The sequence below is a fragment of the Caretta caretta genome, chromosome 6, assembly GCF_965140235.1.
Source record: "Caretta caretta isolate rCarCar2 chromosome 6, rCarCar1.hap1, whole genome shotgun sequence".
In the NCBI taxonomy this organism is placed as follows: domain Eukaryota; kingdom Metazoa; phylum Chordata; order Testudines; family Cheloniidae; genus Caretta; species Caretta caretta.
Window position 1 is genome coordinate 16,671,440 of NC_134211.1, and position 25,183 is coordinate 16,696,622.

The window sequence follows — 25,183 nt, forward strand, 5'->3', positions numbered from 1 at the left end:
AGCCCCTCTGCTGCTGCCAGCTGCAGGGCTCTGCTCTGGCGGCAGGGGCCAGCCCGGCATTGACCTAGCGGGGACTGGTGGGGTGGGGGGGGCGCTCGGGGGAAGAGGTGGGGCAGCTGCGGAGACAGGAATGTGGAGACAGGAATGCAGGAGACAGGAATGCAGCAGTGGGGTGCCAGGAGTATGGTCGTGGGGCTGCACTCCTGGCCCCACTGCCAGCTGCGATGCTGTGCTCCCGGCACCCAGCCAGGAGGCTACACAGCCACCTTGCCTTGTCTTCCCCCAAGAGCCAATCAAAGATATGGTGAAAAACCTCCTCATGGAAATTTGTTTCTATTGTAAACTAAAAAAATCCCTGTCACACAAACTTAAACCTTTGTGTTTAGTCTCTACTCAAAAGTGGTCACATAAACAAGCAATTTCTGCAGAAATACGCCTACAGTTATGTTCTGCTTTGGCTCATGCCTCACACCTGATATTGAGTGTAAGCAGGGTGGAGGAAAATGGATGTTTGTTTTAATAAAAGAATCACAGCCATTGTCTGATTTTTTTCCTTAAATCAGATAAATTGAAATTGGACTTTTTATTTAAATTAAATCTATTTTGCTTTTAAAATATTTACAATTAAATAAGAAATTATAACATCCTGTTTTAAAGCATAAACTACTATAATCTGTATATAAATTATTTAAATTAAATAAAAATGATATTCAAGAAGTATGTGTTTTCTGATGAACTGGTAGAAGTTATCTGCTGAGCACCTGGAAGCTCTGAGAATACCACCTCAACATAGGGATCGGCTTCTGGCTCCCAGCTGCAGAGCTGAGAAGTCTGGAAGCACCAGCTCCCTACTTTTAAGGCTCCTGGCTCAGCCACTGTTCCCAGGGCTTCTAGGTTCCCATGGCTTCTAGAATCCTGATTCACAATCAATCCACTAGGGCTGACAGGGAGCCAGAAGTCTAGAAGCCATGGGAGCCGTGGCTGAGCTAAAAGAGTGGTTTTCAACTTCTTTGGTCTCAGGACCCATTTGTAAACTTTGATGGTCTGTCGTGAGCCAGTAAATAGATTCAGTGCAAAAATGTCTGGCTTATGAAATATTTCTAACCTAATTTCTAATACTTATATACCACATTAGTCTACATCTTAGTCTCATCCAGAATCCTGCCAGTAGCGTCCGGGGTATATTTCCCTTCAGGGAGTTCAGGTCCCAAAGAATCCATGAGTTTTTCATCCCACACTCTCAGACTCAGAGTCACGACTGACCTCGAGGGCGGGGGGGAACCTCAGAGAGACTGTAGGGAGTGGGCTGCCGGGACTGAGGGTACTAATACCTAAGAATTCCCCATGCCTCCAACCAAAGAATGACCCTCAGCAGCACCTGCAGCCATGTGCTCCCCGACTGCACTGACCAAACTAATCCACTGGGGCCTTCAATGGCTGTTTTTTATTCTGGAGTTTTGCCAACAAGTCAGAATCCACAGCCAAAGCCGTGGAAACCACAGCGACAGGCCCAGTCTCCATTTCTCAGACAGGCTCAGGCTGAGAGTCCACTGAATCAGGAGCCACAGAGCCACTAATACCATCACCCCTGGGTGTAAAGGGGCCACTAACCCCCTTCCCTCCAGAACCCCCAGAGACAGCTGGAGCCTGCTGGCTCAGTCCCTCCTGCAGCCACCCCACCCTGCGCTTTACCCTCAGAGCCCCCCACATTCCCAGGCACAGGGTCACCAGGGGCAGCCTGCCTCTTCTTAGGGCACTGATTGACTCAGTGTGTCAGACTCCCACAACGAAAACAGGCCACTTCCTCAGTGGCAACAAACATGATGTTGTCACACTCCCTAATCCTATACTTCAGGGACACCTTAAATACTTTGGAAGCACAGTTTAATATCATATAGAGCTGCCAATGAAAGGACAAGACATGCTGAACTTCTGGGCTTTACAGCTGAAAGGAATCCTCCTAATAGGGCTAGTGATCTTACCATAACTCGCCAGGCCTCTGGCCACCTGCTCATTTCCTAAAAATGGAGGGACATTAGAAACAGCAACTTGAACAGCAGGTGTTGAGAGGGGCACAACAGGGACAAAAACACCCTAATCCCCTCCACAACCATCTGCTTACGGAGGCTTCGTGTGGCAACAAACAACACAGCCTTGCTCATGCGGGAGGCAATACCTCACATTCTTAAACCCAATGACCTTCCACACAGCTAGAACATGCTCCTCCACCGAGGAAAAGCCTGAGGCAAAATCCGAAACCCATAGCCACACGTTAAACTCTCAGACTCTGCGACAAATTGTAATCTTTGTCCCCCTGGGCCCTCAACCAGCCATCCCAGTCCACAGGGTGCCCAAAAGCTTGCTAAGACAAAAGAAGGCCTGAAATAAACCCACAACTACCAAAAAATAATGAAACACACATACAAACAAACAAAAATTCCCCAAAACACAGACAACAGCAAAGCACACTCACTCTCAACCTCCATCCTAAACAATCCCACAGTCCTCAGTGAGAAAGATCCCCCTGTACTGCCTGTTCTGTGTGTGTGTATGTCTGAGAGAGAGAGAGAGATCCTGATACACTTCCCCCTGCCACTTGTGTGTGTGTGAGAGGGAGAGAGGCAGCCTGGCAAAGGGAGAGGGTTTACAATTGGAAGCTGGGAGAGAGGAGAGAGACAGCACAGATCAAGGAGCCCCTGCTAAATTCCCACTCCCCCAAAAAGTGAGACTGTGGCTTCAGGGATATGGCAGCTCCAGCACCGCAGTGACCAGAATCCAGAGAGAGAGAGAGAGAGAGATCTTACCCAGCACAGGTTATCAAGAGCCAGCTGGTATCCCAAGGGATTTTAATGAAACTGGATGGAGTCAGGAGAGGAGCCAGAGGGGCTGTCTTTGTCCAGCTTAGGGGGCACTGGGAAATCCTGCCAGTGACTGAACTTAGTCCATTGTTAGGGGGCACATATTTGTAGTAAATCCTGTAGTCTACTGGAAACTATTCCTGTGCTTCATTTTCCAATAAACCTTGCCAGGTGCCTTCGTACCTTATCTGATTCTGGGGGTTCTCTTGGGGTCTGCTTTGCCAGCTATCTGCGCAGAGCCAGGGCAGCACACAGAGGGAGCACACGCATGCAGCCGAACAGTTATCAACATTTGACAGAGTGACAGTATTGCCAATTGCAGAAGTTCAAAAGTCAGACTTCATGATCCCCAAATCATGATTTAAATTAATGCTTTTGTGTTTCTTTTTCTTAGCCTGCTAGTTCCTGAGTTTGTAGGTTACACATGGTTCACATTCTTAATCTTTTCTCCACAATCCTGAGGGCCTAGAAACATAATTATCAATAAATTTTAAGCTGAAATTCTAAATTATTCACATGACTCTCAGGAGCTAAGACCCAAAAATTCCAAGTACTGTAATCATCACAATAAAATGGCAGGTGATGCTTTGCAAAGTGGATTGTGTAATATGGCTTCCGGCACCTAAGTTTCATGAACATATATGGTCAGAAATCAGTAGAGCTAGAATACACCTCACACAACAGCCAGCAAGTGTCTCTCAAAGGGAAGTGTCGTGTTTAACCAGTGCTTTGGAAGCATATGCCACAATATAGTCATCATCCATGAGGACAACTCCCACCCATGACCAATCAATTGCAACACTCAATTGTGAGAAGTTAAGGCTGAATTTGCTGAGACATTTTAACATGTTGACATAGGATGCACTGTCCCTTTAAGGGAGCTGCCAGGTTTAGCTCTGTGGTCTTGGTTTCTACCCTGAATGGGGGTTTCTGGTGGCTGTAATCTAGAGGGATGCTCAAGTGGTACTCTGGTTAAATAGCTCTGCCTTAATAACCTTAACCATATAAAAAAGACAATGTCCATTAAAAACAGCAGATTTTTGAAATCAAGAAACACAAGAATGAACACAGCTCCCTGCAAGAGAAAGCCTGGTTGTGCAGTTAAAGCCCTGGATGAGAACTTGGGAGATCTGTGTTCAGTTCCTGGCTCTACCATACACTACCTGTGCGACCTTGGGAATGTCATTCCATCTTTCTGGGTCTCATTTTTTCATCTGAAAAGTGGGAATAATATTTCCTTCCACTTCCCTCTGTCCTGGAATGAGACGGTCACACAGCATAAAGGGCTGTCCCCTCTTTCAGGGTTCTCAGCCAAACACCAAACTCCCAAGCAGAAACCTGCCTCCAGAATAGGCTGTAATCAAAGTGCAATGCAGACAGCAAACTCTCTGGCTTCTTACACAATTCCCTCCATTCCTTTCAGTGGTTGTTCCTTTCCCCCTTCTCAGTGCCAGAGTTTCTGATATGTGCCAAGTGTCTCAGTTCTTAGCTCCTCGCCCCAGTCTCAGCACTTTGTTCTTGGTGCATCTCTGAACATGCCAGTTCTAAGCTAGTGGGCAGGGATTCCCTAGATCTTGGCTCTCATGTGGGGTAGGGAAATGGGCTCAGACACCCACAGCAAGCAATCCCCCTGTCACATGGCTCACCTGAGGGCAGCAGGGATGGGGGAGGACACATCGCTGTAGAGGGGCTGGGGAAACACAGGTTGTGGCTCACACAAACTATTTTCCCCCTGTGCCCATTGCAGACCCTCATGTCCCCCTCTCCAGCTCCCATCCGTCTCCTTCCCACTCCTGCTAGACCCCCATTTCCTGAGCCTCAACCCCTCCTCCCACCTATTCTTTCACCCCCAATTGTCCTCCCCTCCTAACGAGCAGTTGCTTGTGTAGTTATTTTATTTTCAAACAATAGTTTCAGCACCTTCTGCATATTCTGCCATACTCAGATCCTATTTCCCTCCAATTAAAATCCCCCTGTAACAGAGGCAGATTGGAGCAATACGCCTGCTTCTTTTACTTCAGATTTCTGCCCTGGGTTGGATTTGGACTCACAGTGCCAGGGGTGGTACTCAGATGCAGTTATTGTAACATTCCCCGGAGATACCCAAGTCTTGCGATGGGTGGTTTTCCAGACAGTAGCCTCTCCCTCTCTCTGCCGGCTGTTACTTACTCCAGTCTCTGCAGTTTGAAGTTCGGGTGTGTCAGCCCCTTACACAGCAGCCGCACTCCGGCATCTCCCAGATTATTACCACGCAGGTGCAGCTCTGTCAGGCTCTGGCTGGTTTTGAGAACAGGGGCGAGATCCCCGCAGCCAGCGGCTGTCACACCGCAGCTCCGCAAGCTGCAGGAGAGAGAAAGACGGAGAAGGGAGATCATGATAGGAATGGGGATCGTCACAGCTGCTCAAACAGGTGGCACCAGCCGCTCTGCCTGACCAATCAGCATCGAGAATGAGCCAGAAATCCTGCTACAGACTCTGTCCGAAGACCCACCTCTTGTCCAGTGAGAAATCAGCAGTGGGTGGGACTTCCTGTCTAAACTCCACCCCTTGCCCTTTGCCCTTCACCAAGCAACAGGGAGAATGGCCTAGACCCTCAAACCTCTGCCACTGACCAATGAGGAATAAGGTTTGGGGTAAAACTCCTTCCTGAGCCCCGCCCCCTCGCCCTTTTTTAGTGGCCAACCAGAATTCAGAAAGAGTAAAAAGTTGCCCTTTAAGTCCTGCCCACTCAGCTGCTGACCAATCAGGTTGGTCTTGCCATTGATCAGCCCCAGAATCAGTGGAGAGCTGGAGCCCGTTCGCACCGGTTCGCTAGAACTGGTTGTTAAATTTAGAAGCCCTTTTAGAACCGGTTGTTCCGCGAGGGAGAACCGGTTCTAAAAGGGCTTCTAAATTTAACCAGCCAAAAGTGGCGCCTTGGGCGCCGGCTCCATGGGTGCTCCAGCCCTAGAGCACCCAAGGGGAAAATTTGGTGGGTGCAGAGCACCCACCGGCAGCTCCCCGCCCCGCCCCCCACCCCAACTCACTTTTGCTCTGCCTCCTCCCCTGAATATGCCGCCCCACTCTGCTTCTCCACCTCCACCCCCCAGGCTTCCCGCAAATCAGCTGTTTGTGCGGGAAGACAGGGCAGGCTGAGAAGCAAGCAGCAGCTTTGCGCTCAGGCCCAGGGAGGTGGAGATTAGCTGGGGGGTGTGCACCACAGCAGGTAACTGGGGGGGGCACGCCCCGCCCCAGCTCACCTCCACCACCCTTGGCCTGAGCGCGAAGCCGCCACCTGCTTCTCAGCCCTCCCAGGCTTCCCACCGAACAGCTGATTCGCTCTGCACCCACCAAATTTTCCCCACGGATGCTCCAGCCCAGAGCACCCAGGGACTCGGCGCCTAAGGCGTCACTTTTGATGTTATCAGTGGGGGAGCAGCCGCTCCCCCTGCTCCCCCTCAGCTACGTCCCCCACCCCTAGGAGCCAGAGGGACCTGCCGGATGATTCCTGGGAGCTGCCCCAGGTAAGCACCTCCGGGACACCCCACCTCGCCCCTCAGCAGGTGCCTCTGGCTCTTAGGGGTGGGGTGGGAACCCACTATGGTGGCCCACAAGACCCTCCTGCCCAGTTCTGGGGGCAGTTAGGGGACAGGGGAGGGGGGTGGATGGGGCAGGAGTCCCGGGGGGCGGGGATGGGCAACGACCCCCTCGTGGGGTGAGGAGGGAACCCGTTGTTAAGATTTTGGCAGCTCATCACTGCCTAGTATGGAGTGACCCAAACAGGGCAGGCCCATTGCTACAGGGAGGCTGTAGGGGGAGCCCCCTCCCCAGGCAGCTGGGCCAGGCTCAGAACAGGAGGAGCTGGGAGATCTTGTCCCTCCATGACCCCGGCATTAGCTCTGCTGCTGCCCTGCAGGACACAGACGTCTCCTGTCTCTGCCCCCAACCCATAAGCTCCCAGCTCTGAGCCTCAGGCCTGGGGAGGGGAGGCAGCTGCGAGGCCCAGCACTGGCAGAACCACACCCACCTTCCTCTGAGACCAGGGATCAAAGTGGGGGAGAGACAAAGAGAAGAAGATCCTCCTGGCAGGGGGTTCCCCAGGATGTGAGGAGGGAAAAGCCCCTGAAAAGAAGGCGACTGTGTGACCCTGTTGGCAGGGCCTGTTCCAGGGTCTCTGGAGGGGTTATAAAAGTAGGAGTTCTGCTAGTTTCTTTAACCCCCCTGCAGAGTCTGGGCTCCTGATGGAGCTGCCAGCCAGCTGAAGGGGTAACCATGGCAGCAGGCTGGCTATGTCCATGTGCACTTCAAGGACCACCTGCAAGTACGGCTGTCTTTGTCCTCCTTTGAGGCCTCACAATGAGCGCCCTGCACACCCAAACATGATCCCACCCCCACCTGCTAAATGTTGCACACACGTCGAGAAACCCCTTCCATCAGAGCTGTCATCTGCACGGCCTCCTTCATCACCTCATTTGCCTTAAGATATTATTACTCTGCCCAATGGGGAGGTGTGATGGGACCCCCGAGGTGCGACCTGTGACTGTGGGACCGCTGTGCCCCCTTTACTCTCTATTCTGGGTTGTCTCTCACAATGCCAGACTGGTGGCAAGCAGCAAACCCCTGCAGGTGCTGTTACCCCTCAGTACAACTGCGTGTGGAACCCCACACCCAGCTAGATTGTGTGAATGCTCCCAGAGCCACTCATGAATGCCTTTAGCGTCTCTGACCTCCAAAAGGTTTTTTGAAATAAAGGAAATATAAAATCCCTCTAAGAAAAGCTTCTGAGAGATCTGTTGTACATCAACACCACCACGGGCGTCTATGATGTGCTGGTTAGTAGGTTCCCAGTTGATGAGTGATTTTTCTACAGAATCTGTCATAATGAGAACTACTCCCTCTGAGCGCTTGTTGTCACTACGCCCTGAATAAATCAGATCTTTCTTCTCTTGCCCGAAGTATTTCTTATCCACATCTCTCAATTTGCTCTCACCGATGCCCAGGATTTCAAGTCTATAGTTACCCATAACTCTCATGATCTGCAAGATCTTTGATGTGTGAAACATTGTTCTCATATTCCAGTAACCAACCCTGAAGTGTTTTCTTGCTGTCAGCATCCAACTTTTCAGGGCCTTGGCTTCCAGAGACTGGCTTTCATCAGGAGCCTTCCTGAAGCACAAAGGGGCACCAGCGTTCATTTTTACCGGAATGGTATCCTGGTTCTGTTTCTATAACTGGTGAGATGTTTTTATGAGACTATGTCTTTAGCCTTGTACACAACCCTCCTGACTTTATCCGGGCTTGGGACTGACAGACACAGGCATAAGATGCAGCATTGTCCCTAGTTTTTTAGGCAGAGTTTGCTTGTTTGTTTAAATTTTGTTATTTTTTCAGATGTTCTGTTTGTTTAGTAGCTAAACTCAGTTTCTCTCTATCCTGTTTTCCTATAGGAGCTAGACAGGAGAGTACTCTGGGCTCAAAGGAAGAATATCCTTGGAGGTCCTCCACGCAGCCCAGGGAATGCTCACCGAAGTTCTTCCCCACCTATAGTGGAGTCCCTTGGGGCTGGAAGGATGGGAGCATTCAGTTGGTGATGGAGACCCATGGAAAAGAGGTTTTAGTTGGGGTGGAGGAATGTAGAGGATAGGGTTCATCCGGGTGTTAATTTTTTAACTAATTACCCAGCTCTGAGTTCCCTTTAGTACATCTCAGGAGTGTGGAAATTGATGTGGATGCTGCCAACAGGCAGTCATTATGCATTGTGGGGTGTCTGTGTTCATGCACGGCCATGGTGTAGCATTTTATGTTTTTGCACAAGAATTACCAATGCACCAAGCAATTGTTTTAAAGCTGACACATGTTTGAAGTTCTAATGCTATAACATTGTATTTCTCATTCACTATGTCTTTGTAAATCTGAGGGGTGGGTGTTTGAGGGCACACTGAGCAGAGACTACTGAGTCTCCCCTCACCTGCTCTGGGGCTGGCATGCAGCCGGGATACGAGTGGCACAGCTTGCTGAAAAATGGAAACAATTCTCTTTGGAATATTTTGCTTCGTACTTCATCCATTTTTGAACCAAAATTATGAATTTTTGCAACTAACTCCAGTGAGCGGCTTGTCAGGTGACAGAATCAGCTTTACTGAGTTTAAGGCCACAAGAGACTATTAGTTCATCTAGTCTGCCCTCCTGCACATCACAGGCTATTACATTTCCCCTAAAATCTCCTGTGTTGAGCCCCGTGATTCTGAGTGATCAAAGGGCTCGTGGAAGAATGGGGTAAGGGCAGCGTGGAACTGCACTGCGCGGAGACTCACTGCACATCTGCAGCAGCTTTGCCAGTGTTGGTGCTAAAAGAGTGCAGAGGGATGTGTTGGTAAAAAATATGTGATTGTATTTCCTCTGAGCAGGTTAAACACTAGAGGTCATGGGATCCCTTGGGCACTGCTGTGCGCACGTTTGTGTGTGGCTGGGCAGCGTTAGAGGTATGGTGTGGAGTTGTGCTGTTACTGCCAAGGCAAATGGCCTGTAGCAGACAGTCTCAACTGCGCTCCACAGGGACAATCCCACTGGAGATGCCCAGGTTCAGACTCTTGGGCATTGCAGCAGAGTGTTCTCAACAGCTAGAACTCAGCTGTAGAAGGCCTTCTGAGAGGGGATCAGACTGAGCCCTGGCCTGGCCATGGTCCGAGCAAAATGCAAGATCACTTCTTCGCTAAAGCCCTTACCAGGAACAACACCAGGGTCAGCATGAGATGGAGATGGTGAAATAAGAGGAAAGATAAAGAATAAGAGAAAAGAAAATTGGGTTGGTGTGACACAGAGCAACCTTGGCAAAGGGTCCCCTGTTCTTTGCAAACAGCTCTCACCTCAGGCCTGACAAACTCATTACACCAAATACTTCTTAAAGGATATTTATTCATCAAGTATAACATGTAATGTATCTACAGAACCCTGTGTTGTCTACCCTTGCCACATCCCAGAACATTCAATGGAAAAGCGTCAAATACCATGGCAAATGATCAAAACCACTTGGAAGTGAAAAGGAACATCACAGCAGGCAGGGGATCACCAGCTAGTTCTGCAACTGACTGAGCTTTGTGGGGAAAACGTTTTTCATTAGATAGGAAAGGTAACTATTGATGACTGTAGATCAGGGTTCACGCTTTAGGAGTTTGTTTTGTGTTACAACCAGTTGTTTCCATCACCATCTCTCTTTCCTGGATAAATCTTTATTCTTTCTTAAATAAACCTACTTTATAGAAACATAGAATCTCAGGGTTGGAAGGGACCTCAGGAGGTCATCGAGTCCAACCCCCTGCTCAAAGCAGGACCAATCCCCAATTTTTGCCCCAGATCCCAAAATGGCCCCCTCAAGGATTGAGCTCACAACCCTGGGTTTAGCAGGCCAAAGCTCAAACCACTGAGCTATCCCTCCCCCCCAACTTTAGTTTTATGATAAGTGTTCACAAGTGCTATGTGGCTTACAGGAGCACTAGTTAAGGTAACTCTGATAAACTGGGGTATGCTACATCTTTGGGTGCAGAGATTCTGGTACTTCTGTGAGTAGCCAGAGTCAGGGGCAGTATATCAAAGGAGAATGAATCAGGGATTCAGTGATAAGGGTGCCCATCTTGTTAGCCTGCAAAGCAAAGCTGGGGCTGGCATAAGCCCAGAGGAGAGTGCTTGAGTGAGTGAAGGGCTGGTGGTGCCAGGGAGCTGGCACCCAAATACTCCTAGTAAGACTCTGTAGGCGCAGGGGGTGGGGTAATGCGGTAACTCTCCATCCCCAATAACATCAGAGTGGAACAGAGAGAAAAAAAAAATCTCCTCCCCTCCACCATCTCTCACTGTGTTAAGCACTTTACACAGAGGACACCTGTGAATACACCGAGGAGGCCAAATGTTACTTACTCCAATTTCTGCAGTTTGCAGTTCAGGTGTTTTAGTCCCTCACACAGCAGCCGCACTGCAGCATCTCCGAGTTTATTACCACCCAGGTCCATCTCTGTCAGGCTCTGGTTGGTTCTGAGAACAGCAGCAAGATCCTCGAAGCCAGTGTCTGTGAGACCACAGTCCCGCAACCTGCAGGAGAGAGAAACACAGAGAAGGGGGATCACAGTGTGAAGGGGGCTCGTCACAGCTGTTCTGACAGGTGGCCCCGCCCACCAGCCCCTCTCCCTGACCAATCCACGTGAAGAATAAAGTAGAAGCCCTGCTCCACCGCCTGTCCCAACCCCCACCCTATGCCAATGAGGAAACAGTGTGGGGTGGAACTTCCTGCCTAAGCCCCACCCCTTGCACTTCACTCTTGACCAATCAGCACTGTGAATGGACCAGACACCCCAATCCTTAAATCTCTGCCATTGACCAATAAGGAATAAGGTTTGGGGTGAGACTTCCTCACTAAGCACCGCCCCTCACCCTTTCCAGTGACCAACCAGAATTTAAAGGGCAGCCACCAGGACACCCTAAGTCCCACCTACCCAGCTCTCAGCCAATCAGATTGGATTTGCCACTGATCAGCCCCGGGACGGTGCGACGCAATCAGAGCAGCCCCATTGCGACAGGGAGGCTGTAGGGGGAGCCCCCTCCCCAGGTAGCTGGGCCAGGCTCAGAGCAGGAGGATCTGGGAGATCCTGACCCACCACACCCCCAGCACTAGCTCAGCTGCTCCCCTGCAGGACACAGACGTCTCCTGTCTCTGCCCTCAACCCATCAGCTCCCAGCTTCGATCCTCAGGTCTGGGGAGGGGAGGCACCGGCAAGGCCCAGCACTGGCAGCATCACACCTACCTTCCACTGAGACCCGGGAGCAAAGGCTGGGGGGATTGGAAGACAAAGAGGAGACCAGCCCCACAACTGGGGGATCCCCAAAGTTTGGGGAAGAAGAGACCCTGAGAGGAGGGTGACCATGTGACCCCGTTGGCAGGGTCTGTTCCAGAAACACTGGTGGGGTTATTGTAACAGAAATTTTCTACCGGATTCTGCGTCACTTCCTGCAGAGTCTGGGCTCCTGGCGGAGATACCACCCAGCGGAATGTGGACCTATGGCAGCAGCCTGGTTATGACCATGTGCATCTCAATGACCAGCCCCAGCATGGCTGTCATATTCTACCACTCTGCCATCCACCCTCCCTCCAGGGCTCAGAGGGAACCCTCTGCATCCGCAACAGCTGCCAAATCTTGCACGCATGTAGAGACACCCCACCCATCGCATCTGTCACCTGCACAGCCTCCTCCATCACTACAGTTGCCTTCAAAATATGGTCGCTTCGCCAAATGGGGAGGAAAGTCCTAATGTTTGAGAGAGAAAAAGAGCCCTGAATTTGTATGAGGGAGAGAAATCCCCAATCCCTGGGGTCCCCCAAGTTCCGTCATGGTTGGTAGAGCCCCAGAGATATTTTGGAGGCAGGACGAGAGGCGCCCCAATGCGATGAGACACTCTAAGTTTGTGTTCAACAATGAAAGAAAAAAACTCATGGGTGTATGTGGGAAACTACGGAGATTAGCGCTAGCAGGGGGAGGTGGGGAGAGGGTGTACTTGATTAAGCAACAGAGAAGAGCTCCACAGGATTTAAAGGTAAGGAAGGAGGGAAGTCAAATAAGAAATTGAGGAGCAAAAGACCCCAAAACGGGGAGAGGACACATGATGGTAAAGAAGAACCCAACTGGGATAAAAAAAGGAAAGACTCCCCCAAACGAGGAGTGGTGTCGGGGGTAAGCTTTGGGAAGGAGGTAGCTGTGCCAACCGTATATGAGTTTATTCTTTGCCCTGGGCGCTGATTAGAGTCCATTCTAGAGGCAGATTTCAAAGTAGCAGCCGTGTTAGTCTGTATTCGCAAAAAGAAAAGGAGTACTTGTAGCACCTGAGAGACTAACAAATTTATTTGAGCATAAGCTTTTGTGAGCTACAGCTCACTTCATCGGATGCATTCAGTGGAAAATACAGTGGGGAGATTTATATACATAGAGAACATGAAACAATGGGTGTTCCCATACACACTGTAACAAGAGTGATCACTTAAGGTGAGCTACTACCAGCAGGAGAGCTGGGGGGGGGGGGAAACTTTTGTAGTGATAATCAAGGTGGGCCATTTCCAGCAGTTGACAAGAACATCTGAGGAACAGTGGGAGGTGGAGGGGGAATAAACATGGGGAAATAAGAAAAGGAGTACTTGTGGCACCTTAGAGACTAACCAATTTATTTGAGCATAAGCTTTTGTGAGCTACAGCTCACTTCATCGGATGCATAAAGTGGAAAATAGTGAGGATGTTTTTATACACACAGACCATGAAAAAATGGGTGTTTATCACTACAAAAAGTTTTCTCTCCCCCCACCCCACTCTCCTGCTGGTACTAGCTTATCTAAAGTGATCACTCTCCTTACAATGTGTATGATAATCAAGGTGGGCCATTTCCAGCACAAATCCAGGGTTTAACAAAAACGTCTAAGGAACAGTGGGGGGAGGGAAGGAATAAACAAGGGGAAATAGGTTACTTTTTATAATGACTCAGCCACTCCCAGTCTCTATTCAAGCCTAAGTTAATTGTATCTAATTTGCAAATTAATTCCAATTCAGCAGTTTCTCGGTGGAGTCTGTTTCTGAAGTTTTTCTGTTGTAATATCGCAACTTTCATGTCTGTAATTGCTTGACCAGAGAGATTGAAGTGTTCTCTGACTGGTTTATGAATGTTATCATTCTTGACATCTGATTTGTGTCCATTTATTCTTTTACGTAGAGACTGTCCAGTTTGACCAATGTACATGGCAAAGTGGCATTGCTGGCACATGATGGCATATATCACATTGGTAGATGTGCCGGTGAACGAGCCTCTGATAGTGTGGCTGATGTTATTAGGCCCTGTGATGGTGTCCCCGGAATAGATATGTGGGCACAGTTGGCAACGGGCTTTGTTCCTGTGTTAGTGGTTCTGTTGTGTGGTATGTGGTTGCTGGTGAGTATTTGCTTCAGGTTGGGGGGCTGTCTGTAAGCAAGGACTGGCCTGTCTCCCAAGATTTGTGAGAGTGATGGGTCATCCTTCAGGATAGGTTGTAGATCCTTGATAATGCGTTGGAGGGGTTTTAGTTGGGGGCTGAAGGTGATGGCTAGTGGCGTTCTGTTATTTTTTTTGTTGGGCCTGTCCTTTAATAGGTGACTTCTGGGTACTCTTCTGGCTCTGTCAATCTGTTTCTTCACTTCAGCAGGCGGGTATTGTAGTTGTAAGAATGCTTGATAGAGATCTTGTAGGTGTTTGTCTCTGTCTGAGGGGTTGGAGCAAATGCAGTTGTATCGTAGAGCTTGGCTGTAGACAATGGATCGTGTGGTGTGGTCAGGGTGAAAGCTGGAGGCATGTAAGTAGGAATAGCGGTCAGTACGTTTCCGGTATAGGGTGGTGTTTATGTGACCATCGCTTATTAGCACTGTAGTGTCCAGGAAGTGGATCTCTTGTGTGGACTGGTCCAGGCTGAGGTTGATGGTGGGATGGAAATTGTTGAAATCATGGTGGAATTCCTCAAGGGCTTCTTTTCCATGGGTCCAGATGATGAAGATGTCATCAATATAGCGCAAGTAGAGTAGGGGCATTAGGGGACAAGAGCTGAGGAAGCGTTGTTCTAAGTCAGCCATAAAAATGTTGGCATACTGTGGGGCCATGCGGGTACTCATAGCCGTGCTGCTGATTTGAAGGTATACATTGTCCCCAAATGTGAAATAGTTATGGGTGAGGACAAAGTCACAAAGTTCAGCCACCAGGTTTGCTGTGATATTATCGGGGATAGTGTTCCTGACGGCTTGTAGTCCATCTTTGTGTGGAATGTTGGTGTAGTGGGCTTCTACATCCATAGTGGCCAGGATGGTGTTTTCAGGAAGATCACTTATGGATTGTAGTTTGCTCAGGAAGTCAGTGGTGTCTCGAAGGTAGCTGGGAGTGCTGGTAGTGTAGGGCCTGAGGAGGGAGTCTACATAGCCAGACAATCCTGCTGTCAGGGTGCCAATGCCTGAGATGATGGGGCGCCCAGGATTTCCAGGTTTATGGATCTTGGGTAGTAGATAGAATATCCCAGGTCGGGGTTCCAGGGGTGTGTCTGTGAGGATCTGATCTTGTGCTTTTTCAGGGAGTTTCTTGAGCAAATGCTGAAGTTTCTTTTGGTAACCCTCAGTGGGATCAGAGGGAAATGGTTTGTAGAAAGTGGTGTTGGAGAGCTGCCGAGCAGCCTCTTGTTCATATTCCAACCTATTCATGATGACAACAGCACCTCCTTTGTCAGCCTTTTTGATTATGATGTCAGAGTTGTTTCTGAGGCTGTGGATGGCATTGTGTTCTGCACAGCTGAGGTTGTGGGGCAAGTGATGCTGCTTTTCCACAATTTCAGCCCGTGCACGTCGGCGGAAGCACTCTATGCAGAAGTCCAGTCTGCTGTCTCGACCTTCAGGAGGAGTCCACCTAGAATCCTTCCTTTTGTAGTGTTGGTAGGGAGGTCTCTGTGGATTAGTATGTTGTTCAGAGGTGTGTTGGAAATATTCCTTGAGTCGGAGACGTCGAAAATAGGATTCTAGGTCACCACAGAACTGTATCATGTTCGTGGGGGTGGAGGGGCAGAAGGAGAGGCCCCGAGAGAGGACAGCTGCTTCTGCTGGGCTAAGAGTATAGTTGGATAGATTAACAATATTGCTGGGTGGGTTGAGGGAACCATTGCTGTGGCCCCTTGTAGCATGTAGTAGTGTAGAAAGTTTAGTGTCCTTTTCTTTTGTAGAGAAGCAAAGTGTGTGTTGTAAATGGCTTGTCTAGTTTTAGTAAAGTCCAGCCACGAGGAATTTTGTGTGGAAGGTTGTTTTTTTATGAGAGTATCCAGTTCTGAGAGCTCATTCTTAATCTTTCCCTGTTTGCTGTAGAGGATGTTGATCAGGTGGTTCCGCAGTTTCTTTGAGAGCGTGTGGCACAAGCTGTTAGCATAGTCTGTGTGGTATGTAGATTGTAATGGATTTTTTACCTTCAGTCCTTTTGGTACGATGTCCATCTGTTTGCATTTGGAAATGAAGACGATGTCTGTCTGTATCTGTACAAGTTTTTTCATGCACTTGATAGATTTCCACTCCATACGGCTAAATGCAGTGCCTTGCATAATGACAGGTTTCAGAGTAACAGCTGTGTTAGTCTGTATTCGCAAAAAGAAAAGGAGTACTTGTGGCACCTTAGAGACTAACCAATTTATTTGAGCATAAGCTTTTGTGAGCTACAGCTCACTTCATCGGATGCATAAAGTGGAAAATAGTGAGGATGTTTTTATACACACAGACCATGAAAAAAAGTGAGGATGTTTTTATACACATAGACCATGAAAAAATGGGTGTTTATCACTACAAAAGGTTTTCCCTCCCCCCACCCCACTCTTCTGCTGGTACTAGCTTATCTAAAGTGATCACTCTCCTTACAATGTGTATGATAATCAAGGTAGGCCATTTCCAGCACAAATCCAGGGTTTAACAAGAACTCTGAGGAACAGTGGGGGGAGGAAAGGAATAAACAAGGGGAAATAGGTTACTTTTTATAATGACTCAACCACTCCAGTCTCTATTCAAGCCTAAGTTAACTGTATCCAATTTGCAAATTAATTCCAATTCAGCAGTCTCTCGGTGGAGTCTGTTTCTGAAGTTTTTCTGTTGTAATATCGCAACTTTCATGTCTGTAGTCGCGTGACCAGAGAGATTGAAGTGTTCTCCGACTGGTTTATGAATATTATAATTCTTGACATCTGATTTGTGTTCATTTATTCTTTTACATAGAGACTGTCCAGTTTAACCAATGTACATGGCAAAGTGGCATTGCTGGCACATGATGGCATATATCACATTGGTAGATGTGCAGGTGAACGAGCCTCTGATAGTGTGGCTGATGTTATTAGGCCCTGTGATGGTGTCCCCGGAATAGTTGGCAACGGGCTTTGTTGCAAGGATAGGTTCTGAAACAGATTGACAGAGCCAGAAGAGTACCCAGAAGTCACCTACTACAGGACAGGCCTAACAAAGAAAATAACAGAACGCCACTAGCCGTCACCTTCAGCCCGCAACTAAAACCCCTCCAATGCATTATCAAGGATCTACAACCTATCCTGAAGGATGACCCATCACTTTCACAAATCTTGGGAGACAGGCCAGTCCTTGCCTACAGACAGCCCCCCAACCTGAAGCAAATACTCACCAGCAACCACATACCACACAACAGAACCACTAACACAGGAAAACAGAACCACTAACACAGAGAAAAGAAAATTGGGTTGGTGTGACACAGAGCGCCCTTGGTACAGGGTCCCCTGTTCTTTGCAAACAGCTCTCACTCAGGCCTGGTAAGCTCAATACACCAATGACATAGGATATTTATTCATCAAGTATAACGTGTAATGTATCTACAGAACACTGTGTTGTCACATCCCAGAACATTCAATGGAAAAGCATCAAATACCATGGCAAATGATCAAAACCACTTGGAGGTGAAAAGGAACATCACAGCATGCAGGGGATCACCAGCTAGTTCTGCAACTGACTGAACTTTGTGGGGAAAGCCTAGTTCATTAGAAACAAAAAGAACTATTGGCAAGTGTAGACCCAGGTTCACACTTTAGGATTTTGTTTTGTGTTTCAACCAGTTGTTTCCATCACCTTCTCCATCACCTTCTCTCTTTCCTGGGTAAATCTTTATTCTTTCTTAAATAAACCTTTTTTTGTTTTTATGATAAGTGTTCAGAAGTGCTGTGTAGCTTACCGGAGCGGTGGTTAACGTAACTCTGATAACTGGGGTTCACTACATCTTTGGGTGCAGAGATTCTGGTACTTCTGTGAGTAGCCACACTCAGGGGCTGGATATCACAGGAGAATGAATCAGGGGTTCAGTGATTGGGCTGGAATAAGCCCAGAGGAGAGTGCTTGAGTGAGTGAAGGGCTGGTGGGGCCAGGGAGCTGACACCCAGCTACTACTAGTAAGACCCCCTCTAGCTGTAGGCGCGAGGGCGGAAGGGGGTAACAAGGCAACTCTCCATCCCCAAGAAACATCAGAGTGGAGCAGAGAGAAAAAAAAATCTTCTCCTCCCCTCCACCATCTCTCACTGTGTCAAGCACTTTACACAGAGGACACCTGTAAATACACCAAGGAGGCCAAACGTTACTTACTCCAATTTCTGTAGTTTGCAGTTTGGGTGTTTCAGTCCCTCACACAGCAGCCGCACTCTGGCATCGCCCAGTTTATTATCAAAAAGAACTTGTGGCACCTTGGAGACTGAAACCAGTTTATTATGACTCAGGTTGAGCTCTGTCAGGCTCTGGCTGGTGCTGAGAACAGCGGCAAGATCTCTGTAGCTAACACCTGTGAGACGACAACTCCACAATCTGCAGGAGAGAGAAACGCAGAGAAGGGGGATCACAGTGTGAAGGGGGCTCATCACATCTGATCTGACAGGTGGCCCCGCCCAACAGCCCCTCTCCCTGACCAAGCCACATGTGGATTTAGAGGTAAGAAATGAGGGAAGACAAATGAGAAGTTGAGGAGAAAAAGGACCCAAAGTGGGGAGAAGACACATGAAGGGAAAAAAGGTCGCAACTGGTATAAAAAAGGAGAGACACCCAGCAAATGGGGAGTGGTGTTGGGGGTAAGCTTTTGGAAGGCGGTAGCTGTGTCAACAGTATGGGAGTTTATTCGTTGCCTTGGGCGCTGATCAGAGTCCATTCTGGAGGCAGAGTTTCTCTTTGGGAATTTGGTGCTGGGCTCCGATCTCTGGAAGAGGAGCCTCTGCTGTGTGACCATCTCAGTCCAAAACAGGTGAATAAATGTAAATGTGACAAGTTTCACTTCGGGTTTATCCAGACTCCCTGTCACCGATTTCTCCTCTGATCTGCAATGTGATGGACACCTGCCACCACTTGGCTGAGGGTAATGCTGGTGTCAGAACAGGACACTGGTGCTAAAGAAGGTGCAACAATACACACAGACAGTCCCTGCCCTGTCTCAAATGGAGAACTGAGACCCATAAGAGATTGAATGACTTGCCCAAGGTCACACAGAGAGTCTGAGGTTTGATCCAGCAATTTAATTACCCGACCATCCTTTCTCTTGCATAGAGCTGTGCTTAGTCTCCTTGTGTTTCTCAGTTCAGAAGGGCCCCCCTATTTTTTAACCAATCAGGTATTGAACATTAGGGCCTGAGCAAATGATGAGGCTTCTCACTGTGAAACCTATTGTGATTTGCTAAAGTGTGTTGGAAAAATTCGAAAAGATCTAAATACTGACTAGACCAGACCCAAGCAAACATTTCAACAGCTGCTGGAAGGGAATAGAAAAATTCAAAATGGGTTCCCTAGAAGGGAGAGAACTCCAGTGTGTGTGAGTGTGGGGACAATGGTTGGGTGGGGGGGAAGGTCAGACTGACTCAGATGTTTTTGAAATGTCATGTGCCATTTCCAGTATTTTACAAATTTGCCATACATTTCAAGGGCCAAATTGTGTTCTATCAAAATTACAAGAACTTTCATTGTTTTCATTATGCACTAGGATGGCTTACAAAAATGGCTACAACTAAAAAAAAACAATGTTTAATTTTCACCAAAAGTGGCAGAAATCTTCTAAATATGAGTGATAATGCAATTATGTACTGAAAATTGTACTGGTTTTGAAAGTTTGGGAAATACTTAGGCCCAGGTGATATATTGTATGTATTTTCCCTTACTTTTTTCCTTTGGTTAAAGCAAAAGTCTGTAATCATACAACAATATGAACTTGTACCATGAAATGCAAAAAAAAAAAAAAAGTCATCATTTGTAGACTGGACTGATTTGAGAACAGTTTTTCTGTCTGCAATTTTTATGAAGATATGAAGACAAGAAGACTCCTAACCCCTATTTATAAAATGTTTTTGTTATTACCTCTTCAGCTCTGTGGCCATGAGGGATAACATGACCCCCTCCTTCTCAGAATTTGGCCACCCTAGCTATTGAGGAGGGAAATGTAACCAGCCAAACTCTTGAGCATGCAGCACTCTGGGCAGTACTTACAAATCCATTGCTTGATGAAGCCGGCCTTACAAGCTACCTCCTGTGCAGTTTAGTGATCATGCAGAGCCAGGCAGTCTGACAGAGCTCTACGATATTCACTAACTGATCTGCATTTCTTAACATGATCCTTGCACAACTTAACAACCAGTTCCAACTGGCTCACCACGTGGTATCATCTAGTCTCTCACTTCTGAGCAAATTAATCTGCAACTGAAAAACTACATCCAATGTCACCTATCTATTGGCAATAGGCTCACTACTAGTCTCAAAGCCACGCAGCTCCCGGGAAGCAGCTGGCATGTTCCCACTCTGGCTCCTACACATAGTGGCTGCAATGGATCTCCACTTGCTACCCCTTGCCCCAAGTGCCGCCCTGCCACTCCAATTGGCTGGGAATTGCAGCCAATAGGAGCTGCGGGGGCGGCACCTGCGGATGGGCAGCGTGGAGAGCCACCTGGCTACGTCTCCATGTAGGAGACGGAAAGGGCATGTGCTGCTGCTTCTGGGAGCTGCTTGATGTAAGCGCCACCCGGAGCCTGAACCCCTGACCCCCTCCTAGGCCCCAACCTCCTGCCCCAGCCCTGATCCCCCTCCCACCCTCCAAAACCCTCGATCCTTGTCTGACGCACCCTCCTGTATCCCAAACTCTTTATCCACAGCCCCACCCCAAGGCCCGCACCCTCAGCAGAGCCCTCGCCGCCCCTGCACCCCAATCCCCTGAAACAGCCCTGATCCCCCTCCCACATTCCAAACCCATCAGTCCCAGCCTGGAGCACCCTCCTGCACCCCAAAACCCTCATCCTCAGACTCATCGCAGAGTCTCCACCCACAGCCAGAGCTCTCACCCCCCTGCACCCCTCCCGCACTCTGAACCGCTCAGCCCCAGCCTGGAGCCTCCTCCTGTACCCGAGAGCCCACATCCACAGCCTGAGCCCTCACTGCCTCTCGCATCCCAACCCACTGACTCAGCGTGGAACCCCCTCCTGCACTCTAAACCCCTCATCCCTAGCCCCACCCCAGAGCCTGCACCCCAGCTGGACCCCTTAGCCCCTACTACACCCCAGCCCTCTGAGCCAGCCCAGTGAAAATGAGCAAGTGAGTGAGGGTGGGGAGAACAAGCAACGCAGGGGGATGGAGTGAGCGGGGGCATGGCCTCAGAGGAGGGGTGGAGAATGGGCATGGCCTCAGAGCAGCGGGGGCAGGGGGCGGGGGAAGAGCATTCAGTTTTGTGTGAGTAGAAATTTGGCCACCCTAGCTATTGAGGAGGGAAATGTAACCAGCCAAACTCTTGAGTATGCAGCTCTCTGGCAAGTACTTAGGAATGCAGCCGGCCTTACAAGCTACCTCCAGTGCAGTTCAGTGATCATGCAGAGCCAGGGAGTCTGACAGAGCTCTGCTACATTCACTGTCTAACTGATCTGCATTGCTTAACATAAGCCTTGCTCAACACAACAACCAGTTCCAATGGGCTCCCCAACTGGTATCATCCAGTCTCCCACTGCTGAGCAACTTAATCAAGAAGCTACAGAATAACTGCATCCAATGTCACCCGTCCATTGGCAATAGCCAGCTGGGTTTTAGGCGTGGACATAGAATAGAAATGGCACTGCTGAGGCTGAGAGTGCTTCGCTTCCAGCTCTCACATGTTTCATCCTAGGTTTTGTGATGTACTTTGTCGCAGAGCAGCACAAAAATTTCAGCATTTCATCAATTGATCTCTCACGTCGCTGGGGCCAGAGCCACTAGGTTTTTATTCTCTGTATTACAGTGGTGTCTGCAAAGCAACCAGGCACAGGGCGCCATTGTGCTTGGAGTTGTACAGAGTAGTAGCTAGTCCCTCCCCTGAAGAGTTTACAATGTAATTAGACAAGACAGACAATGCAGGGGACAGAGATAGAACACACAAGTAGAACAAATGGCACAATTGTTTGTAAGTGTCACTTTGTTTATTATTTTGTTGTGGGGGGACATTTTTTTTTAAATTCTGGGTGGGGTTTCTTAGGAGGGGATTGGCTTAACAGAAAGACTGGAAAAAGGCTAATGTAGTGCTAATCTTTAAAAAAGGGAAGAAGGAGGATCCTGGGAACTACAGGCCAGTCAGCCTCACCTCAGTCCCTGGAAAAATCATGGAGCAGGTCCTCAAGGAATCAATTCTGAAGCACTTAGAGGAGAGGAAAGTGATCAGGAATAGTCAGCATGGATTCACAAAGGGCAAGTCATGCCTGACTAATGTAATTACCTTCTATGACGAGATAACTGGTTCTGTGGATGAAGGGAAAGCCGTGGACGTGTTGTTCCTTGACTTTAGCAAAGCTTTTGATACTGTCTGCCACAGTATTGTTGCCAGCAAGTTAAAGAAGTATGGGCTGGATGAATGGACTATAAGGTGGATAGAAAGCTGGCTAGATTGTCGGGCTCAACGGGTAGTGATCAATGGCTCCATGTCTAGTTGGCAGCCGGTATCAAGTGGAGTGCCCCAAGGGTCGGTCCTGGGGCTGGTTTTGTTCAATATCTTCATAAATGATCTGGAGGATGGTGTGGATTGCACCCTCAGCAAGTTTGCAGATGAAACTACTGGGAGGAGAGGTAGATACGCTGGAGGGTAGGGATAGGATACAGAGGGATCTAGACAAATTGGAGGATTGGGACAAAAGAAATCTGATGAGGTTCAACAAGGACAAGTGCAGACTCCTGCACGTAGGATGAAAGAATCCCATGCACTACTACAGACTAGGGACCGAATGGCTCGGCAGCAGTTCTGCAGAAAAGGACCTAGGGGTTACAGTGGACGAGAAGCTGGATATGAGTCAACAGTGTGCCCTTGTTGCCAAGAAGGCCAATGGCATTTTGGGATGTATAAGTAGGGGCATTGCCAGCAGATCGAGGGACGTGATCGTTCCCCTCTATTCGACACTGGTGAGGCCTCATCTGGAGTATTGTGTCCAGTTTTGGGCCCCACACTGGAACACATGAGTTATGAGGAGAGGCTGAGGGAACTGGGGATGTTTAGTCTGCAGAAGAGAAGAATGAGGGGGGGATTTGATAGCTGCTTTCAACTACCTGAAAGGGGGTTCCAAAGGGGATGGCTCTAGACTGTTCTCAGTGGTAGCAGATGACAGAACAAGGAGTAATGGTCTCAAGTTGCAGTGGGGGAGATTTAGGTTGGATATTAGGAACAACTTTTTCACTAGGAGGGTGGTGAAACACTGGAATGCGTTACCTAGGGAGGTGGTGGAATCTCCTTCCTTAGAAGTTTTTAAGTTCAGGCTTGACAAAGCCCTGGCTGGGATGATTTAATTGGGGATCGGTCCTGCTTTGAGCAGGGGGTTGGACTAGATGACCTCCTGAGGTCCCTTCCAACCCTGATATTCTATGATTCTATGATTCTATGAAAGTAAGAAGAAAAGAAAGGGGACAAAGAAGGGAGGGAGAGAAGGAATGAGGGGTGTATTATGGGCATTAGAGTTAATTTGTTTCTGCAGATTTGTTTTTCTTTAGCCAAAGAAACAAAAAGAGGAGGGCCATAATATTGGCTAAACACATGCCCTATCAGATTAAAGACCAACTGAAGGAAAGGGAGGAACAGTTTATTTTCTCAAAGGGCACAACAGCTGGGTTATGAATAACAGTGGGCTCAGTGGACATTTAAATGTTGACAGACTGATGATTTGTCTGCCAGACATAAAGGAAAGAAACATTTTAACACATTTTTGAAAATTGTCTGGGCTCAGAAATCCCCAAGCCTGCCTTTGCAGCCACTGCAGTGCTCAAGGATCTCTGTCTCTCAGGGCTTCTTCTCAGGGTCAAGCTCCCCACTGCTACTCTCATCTTCTGATCACTTTCTCATGGCTTACGTCCCCTGCTGGCTATAACACACACAGACACAGCTGCCATCAGACAAATCTCCTACCCCCTGCATTTGCAACCAGACTTCAGAAAAAGTGCTCAGGCTGCATGGATAAGCTTCTCATCTGCCTTTCCATGTGGCCTGTTGTTTCAAGAGGTGGTTGCTATTGTTTCTGCTATCGCTATACAAAAGGATATTTAATTGGTCCTCCTATTTAGCCTGAATGAAGGCTGGTTGGCAGACCCATCAGCTTTAACCTGTCCTGTGACTGAGGGCAGGCATTAACATCTTCCAGCGTAACAGGATACATAACATAACAACATTCCACCAGTGTTCTAATAGTGTTTCAAGTTCACTGAGAGACAATTATGATTTAAATCTTATGATGCCTTTTTGTAGGGAAGTTATTACGCTTCCCCATGTATGGAAGGTTTTCTTAGAAGGTCAAAAGTGAGTAGATGAAAGAAAATGATATTTCATGGACCAGCAGTGCACAGCAATCCTAAACTGCTCTTCCATGGCCACAGAAGGATTCTCTCTGTACAGAAGTCTCTGATGGCACCTCTACCCAATACTGCTTCCTTCACCATGCCCCTATCCCCACATGCCAGCAAAGGGACAGTGGCCAGGGGGATGGGGTGTAGCTGGAGCATCCCTAAACTCTGGCACTCTCCAGCTTCTGTGGGCCAAAAACTATGATTAAAGGACAAGCATATGGAGGTTCTGTTGACCAAACCATGTTGTATCTGGTGGTGAACAGTGAGAACCAGGGAGCCAATAACTGGTAAAATGGGCCTAAAATTGTGGAAGACTCTCTGGAAAAGGTCCTAATTTGGTAGCTCAATGACCAGAGTGTTCGGCTTCCAGTCAGAGTTGGTGAAACAAGATCCACTCAGGCAAATATTTTATAATGTAAGCTAAAAAATCCCCCTTCGCACAGACTTAAATCTTTGTTTTTAGTCTTGACTCCAAAGTGGTAACCTAAACTAGCCAACCACCCTGCAGAAATAAGCCTCTGGTCACGTTCTGCTTTTGCCTCAAACTTGACATTGCAAGTAAGTAGGGTGGAGAAAAATCAGTAGTTTATAAAAAAAAAGTTTTCCTTAAGTCAGCTTTCATTTAAATCCGAGTAGTATAAAAAATTAAATAGGTTTATATTTAAAAAGAAAAATATATTTAAAACTAAATTTGAAATGAAGACATCCTATGTTAAGGCCTAAATTTACTATAATCTACACACATTATTTACATTAAATTAAAAAACAAGATCAAAGCAGTATGTTTGATGCTGACGTTTTAACAGAAAGTGAAACCACTGAACTGGTGTAAGTCACTGGCTAAGCATCTGGAAACCCTGGGAACGCTGGCTCTAGCTGAGGCTTGGCTTCAGGCTCTGCCATAGGGAGCCTCCCAGCCCTAAGAACTGCAATTTGAGCAGGGCTTCAGCTCCTGACTGCAAC

General features: G+C 48.2%; 1 protein-coding gene across 1 annotated transcript in view; it reads right to left on the bottom strand.

Moving 5' to 3' along the window:
• The window catches only part of LOC125638524 (NACHT, LRR and PYD domains-containing protein 12), a 200,602-nt gene that overhangs the window by 40,673 nt on the left and 134,746 nt on the right, over nucleotides 1-25,183 (bottom strand). The window contains exons 8-10 of the mRNA XM_048854409.2: nucleotides 18,002-18,217; nucleotides 10,749-10,919; nucleotides 5,028-5,198 (exon numbers count right to left, since the gene is read on the bottom strand). Of these exons, the coding sequence (XP_048710366.2) occupies nucleotides 5,028-5,198; nucleotides 10,749-10,919; nucleotides 18,002-18,217 (558 nt within the window). The remainder of the gene's footprint in view (nucleotides 1-5,027; nucleotides 5,199-10,748; nucleotides 10,920-18,001; nucleotides 18,218-25,183) is intronic.